At 49.9% G+C, this 5,806-nt stretch overlaps 1 protein-coding gene across 1 annotated transcript; it reads left to right on the top strand.

Annotated features, from left to right (window-relative positions):
• The first annotated feature begins 1,172 nt into the window (after positions 1 to 1,172).
• LOC124652147 (AP2-like ethylene-responsive transcription factor At1g16060) lies at positions 1,173 to 4,846 on the top strand. The gene is made up of 7 exons (XM_047191177.1): positions 1,173 to 1,318; positions 1,383 to 1,477; positions 1,570 to 1,658; positions 2,152 to 2,225; positions 2,348 to 2,398; positions 2,651 to 2,727; positions 4,081 to 4,846. Exons 1-7 carry the CDS (start codon positions 1,173 to 1,175, stop codon positions 4,686 to 4,688), a joined length of 1,140 nt encoding a protein of 379 aa, XP_047047133.1. The 3' UTR covers positions 4,689 to 4,846.
• Positions 4,847 to 5,806: the final 960 nt, after the last annotated feature.

Below are 5,806 nucleotides of genomic sequence, written 5' to 3'. Positions count from 1 at the left end.
AGGCGGGCGTGCTGTTCGAGTTCGTCCTCGTCCTCAAGGGCGACCCATGCGGCATCCAGAGGCTGCCGGACTCCTTCACCGAGTACGTTGCCGGTGATGACCGCCCGGGCACGATGCATCTGCGGTAGGCTTCATGCGGCTACTACCGGTGGATCGTCGACGTGATCTACGACGCGCGCGGCAAGATGTACCTCCACATCGGCTGGAAAAAGTTCGCGCGCCACCACAACCTCGAAGCCGGCTTCATCCTCCTGTTCTCCTACTTTGGCGATAGGGACATGAGCGTCAAGGTCTTCGACGAGACGCGCTGCCGCCGGGACCACCACGGCGACATCACCGACGAGGAGGACGACTGATAAAGAGTGTTGTTTCTTCGCAGCGAATACGTGCACGGAGGTTTCTGTCAGTTCTCCCTCGCAAAAACCAACAGGGGCACCACCACCAGCTGGATTTTCCAGTTTGGGTGACTGGGTGTGCCCTCGAGTGTTCTTTCTTGGCAGCGAACACAGGAAACCTTCGATGCACGGTCTAGTTAGGTTTAGTTTTTTGCAATATTTATATTTGTGTCCACCATGGTTCAAACTATGTATTAGTTTGTGGAAAACCATGTTCCAAATTATGTCTTCGTGTAAACCACGTTCCCATTTATGTATTAGTTTGTGGAATATTACTTCTCTTTATTGAAATAAAAATGCAAAAAAAAATTAAAAAATATTTTAATGTTTTTGGGGCGGCGTTTAGGGGACGCGGCTGGGGAGCGACGTCCTCCAAACGCTCAATCCGACGCGGTTTAGGAGACGATTTGGGAGACGCAACTGGAGATGCATTTAGATCCGCCGAGAGAAACAAAAGGTCAGAAAACCACGGGAGAGCTCATTGAGCCCAGCCGTCCTCCCTCAAAGTCACCCTCCTCTCTTCCCAGCCCCATTTGGCACGCCCGCCGCGCATTAACCTCGACCTCCCGGATCCAACTAATTTTGCCGCCGGCGCTCTGTTCCTCTCTAGAACCCATAGCGCGTCCTTTCGCCTTAAATCTTCGCCTCCTTCCTTCCATCTTTAGCTATAGTGGTCGTTCTCTGACTTCTCTCACTCCCTAGTCACTACTCACTACACGACCCCGACGCACACGCTCTCTCTGTCTCTTCCTTCTTCTTCTTCTTCCCTCCCCTGCAATGGCCAAGCAACGGAAGAACAGTGCTTCTATCGCCGGAGACGCCGGTGCAACCGCCGCCGCCAGGCTGAAGCCGAAGCGGACGCGGAAGAGCGTGCCGCGGGAGTGCCCCTCCCAGCGCACCTCCGTCTACCGCGGTGTCACGCGGTACGTCCCGTAATTTGCTATCGTTATCTCTTCGCCGAAAGAAGAAGCTGACGCGCGCGTGCAGGCACCGGTGGACGGGGCGGTTCGAGGCGCACCTGTGGGACAAGAACACCTGGAGCGAGCCGCAGAGGAAGAAGAAGGGGAGGCAAGTTTACCTCGGTGAGCTCTCCCTCTCCCTCTGCTCTCTGTCTCAAGCATCAGCCGATTGGTGGTACAGTAGTTGACAACGTTGTGCTTGTGCGGCGTCGCAGGGGCGTACGGCGGCGAGGAAGCGGCGGGGCGAGCCTACGACCTGGCGGCATTGAAGTACTGGGGGCGCGACACCATCCTCAACTTCCCGGTACCCATCCATTCCAGAGTACTCCTTAAGTCATTATCACATTCATTGATGCGGCGCCGTCCCTAGAACTAGCGGAATGTTGGCCATGCCCAGGACCTTTTCAACGCACGTACACCGCTGTAGTTAGTGCTAGCCAAGAATGCGCAGCTTCTCCATCTTGCTACAGATTATGTTGGTGGGCCCAGATTAATCGCTACGATTTACAAGTTTTTTTTTATGTTGTTTCCCTTCTTTTTTTGATAAAACAGCTTGTTAAAGTTGTGTAAGGTATTTTGTAAATAATAGTTGTGTTAGACATGCAAGTGTTTTAATACTAGGATTTTTGAAATACAAACACGTCTCAACTCATTCACTCATAATTCTTCACAAAAGTTAACCTGTATTTTTACATTCCCCAATTTTTTTGTATGGGCACAAAATATTGTACTCTCAAAGACTTATTTCTTAGCTTCCTTGATTCATGGTTCCCTTTGCTCGATGAAACCTTTCGCAGCTGTCTAACTATGAACAAGAGTGGAAAGAAATGGAGGAGCAGTCCAGGGAAGAGTACATCGGATCACTCCGGAGGTACTCAAATAGCTCCAGATTGTGACAAGTGGTTCTGTCTGATCAGATGGGCTGGCATATGTCACGCCCAAAAGTTTTATCCCGAGATCTCACACACTCTGTTTTATACCTTTCTCACGCAGGAAAAGCACTGGCTTCTCAAGAGGGGTGTCCAAGTACAGAGGCGTCGCAAGGTAGTGAGTGCTGATCTGATCTAGACTTGCAGGCTCTAGATTTGTACTGAACATTTTCAGATTCTTGCAAGAAAATCTCTGAAACCAGCACTCCATTTCTACAAACTCTAGCGACTTTTATCTGATTAAATAAACTTTACAAAGTTCACAGTCAAAGCTAACATAAGTTCAAGAAGATCAGCCATCATTTTGCATCCTTACCTATTTACCCTCCTGTATATGCCACTCAAATTCAGATCTGATTTCCTTCAGGCATCATCACAACGGCAAATGGGAAGCTAGGATTGGGCGCGTGTTCGGGAATAAGTATCTCTACCTAGGTACATTTGGTAAGTTACTAAGACACTACTTCTATGGACGAAAGGAATATGATAGGAATTATCGAGTAAACTGATGTGTTGACGAGGGATATATTCTCTTTACCCAAGTCATCGCGTGGTACCAAAAGTTAGTTGTTCGTGTCGTTATTAGATTGGTGACATTTCCCTTCTGAGTGATGAAGAAAGTAAAGAACCAGTGATGCTCTTTGCACTCACTCTATTTTTATGTAGAACCACTTCACATTCATTTTTACAAGGGTTTAAAATGGTATGAACTGGAATCATAATGCTGTAAAGCAAGAATGATAAGATCTTATTGTGTGTAAGAATATCACTGAGTTGTAAAGCAAGCATTTCCTATCTAGGTCATTTTAAAACCATACCAAAATTTTGAATCTTGTCTTATGAACATGCTTATTTTTGGAATAAGGAGAAAAGACAAATATTTCTGGGAAATACTTAGTAGGAGCAGTGAGGCTCTGCCCACTCAGGTAGCCAGGTTTTTGAATTGAGTAAGGCCAAATCCAGAATCTTTTGCGGATAAGATGTATCACAAGAAAAGGAAGACATGCCAAGTGTGTCCCCAAGTTCTATACTGGTAGGCCCGGATCCTCTGGTTGCCACAGAAATATTTCGTTCGCCCATGCTAAATGCCAAATCAGATTGTTTTGGACGAGTGACGCATCTGCACTTGCATCATCATCTTAAGAACTTGATCAACTACATTTAGGTATCCATAAATCGGCATGGCAGCCATATAAATTCCCAACCAACAGGTGTTAATTCACGGTGGCTGACAAAATTAAACTGGTGCCCTGGTACAACACTACTTTCAAACTGATTTGATGCCCCAACAAGAAGATTGCTTCTCTGATACTGTCATATCCGGCATTCATGTGCTTGTTTTATTGGGTGCTCGGGACGCTGGGATCTGCGTTCTAACGGTACTGGCGTCGGTCTTCTCCCCAGGACGAGCCAGCAGCACCAGATTCCCAAGGTCCCTCCTTGTGCACGGTAGGGTAGTGGAGCTCGGCCGGGGATCCTCAACCACGAGCTCGATCAGCACAGCTATCCTCGCAGGCAACGAACAAAAGTAAGCGACAAGCGAGATGGGCTTGCCACGCCATACGTCTGATCCCCCTACCGGAAACGTTCCGGCCAATCCCTCTCGATGCCTCCCCGTTGGGAACCTCACTGTTGTTATTTCCCCGGAAACTAGGATCTACCTTGCCGTCTTGGCAAATAACGGAAATTTGGAGTTATGTTCGATTTCATAGAGGTTGTTGTGAAAAAATGAATTTTCTTTTCTTTTGTATAACACTGACAAATGACGATCTTATTTTTTACGTGTGGCCCTGGCAGCAACGCAAGAGGAGGCAGCCATGGCGTACGACATCGCCGCCATCGAGCACCGAGGCCTCAACGCCGTCACCAACTTCGACGTCAGCAGCTACATCAAGTGGCACCACCTCTGCCGCGCCGGCGACGCCGAAGGTCTCCACGGTCCAGGCCAACTCCCCGTCGACATGGTCCCACACCCCACCGTCGATCTCGACGAAGCCATGGCCGCCGCCGCCCTCCACAAGCACGAAGACGGCCAATTGCTACCAACCCATGTGAGCCCGCCGTCTCATGCGGCACTCGGCCTGCTGCTGCAGTCGCCCGGGTTCAAGGAGATGATCGAGCGAAGCGTTGCCTCCGAGGGCAGCACCCGCTCGCCGTCTTCGTCTTCCTGTTCTCCTTCACCTCCATCGCCGCCGGCGCTGACCCAGCAGCAACAGCAGGAACCTGAATATAGCGGTGGTGCTTCATCGGCGCGATGCAGCTTCCCGGACGACGTGCAGACCTACTTCGGGTGCGAGGACCACGACCACGACGGTGGCGTCGGCTACGCGGAGGTTGACACCTTCTTGTTCGGGGACCTGGGCGCGTACGCCGCTCCCATGTTCCAGTTCGAGCTGGACGTTTGATTTGAATTATTCAATGTGTTACGTTTGTAGATGTTGAAAAGGAAATGGCTCAAGTAGGATCAAGTTAGTGGGTGATATTGGGACAGGGATACAAGTTCACAGCAATAGTGGAGTCAGGATAAATTATCAAACTTGGTATTGTTAGCATTAATACATCATTGATGGGATATTTTTAACCTAATCTGATCAAGCATTGGAGCACCTCCGAGGTGGCGGCTCCGGAGGGCAACAGCCCCAGCACAAGACCTCGCTCCCATGGCTCCCCTAGACGCTGGCGGTGGTGGCGGCGGGCTAGAAGGTGCGTCAGGTGGATCCTCTATGTGCGGGGGTGAAGCTCTGGTGGGTGCGCGGTCGTGGCTCTCTCGGCAACAGGCCAGGCGGGCCGGTTTTGGTCGCGCGGGTCACGGCTGTTGCACGTACCTCGTCAAGCCAGGGGGTGATGGCTAGTTGTGATGCGACGATGGACACATCGTTGCTCATATGTCGATGTTTCCTACTGCAGTGGAGGTTCTGAACCTCCTTCGTGTTGTTGGGCAGCGGATGGCGGCATGGGGGCATGTTCGTCCACATCATAGAATAAAGGTGGCGGTCCTAGGATTTATCTCGCGTCAAGATGAAGATCTACTGGATGCTTGTCCTCCTTGATCTAGCTGGAGTGTCGAGTTCCGCAAGGCTCCATCAGCGATTCCCTTGGGTGACTCATGCCTGGAGATTGTTGGGTCGGATGGGATTCGATCGTGATTTCCCATCGTTTGGTTTAAGGAGGGAGCGACGTGAAGTTCTGCTATCTGTTTCCATCATGGGACATGTCTTTTTAGTTCAATAGTGAAGTCAGAGGCGGAGAATGACATGGAAGACGAGTTTTGAGAACTAGTGTTGGTGGTTTGAGGCTTTGTGTCGATGGTGAACTTGCTTGGTGTTTCGGGTTTCACAGCAGCATCATGCGAGTGGGAGCATCAGCACAAGAGAAGTACAATGTCTTACCTTTCATGGTGAAAATTCAAAATCTAGCCTTAACTGGTTGTGTCTGGTAATGTCCTTGTTGAAGGCATTGTTTTGAGAGCAGAGACTTTCTCCGGTGTGAAAACATAAGATCTATGATTGGCCAACGACAACGT

Source organism: Lolium rigidum, chromosome 1 (genome assembly GCF_022539505.1).
Source record: "Lolium rigidum isolate FL_2022 chromosome 1, APGP_CSIRO_Lrig_0.1, whole genome shotgun sequence".
NCBI lineage: Eukaryota > Viridiplantae > Streptophyta > Magnoliopsida > Poales > Poaceae > Lolium > Lolium rigidum.
The sequence above is the reverse complement of the archived record's forward strand: the minus strand, read 5'-3'. Positions and strand labels throughout refer to the sequence as shown.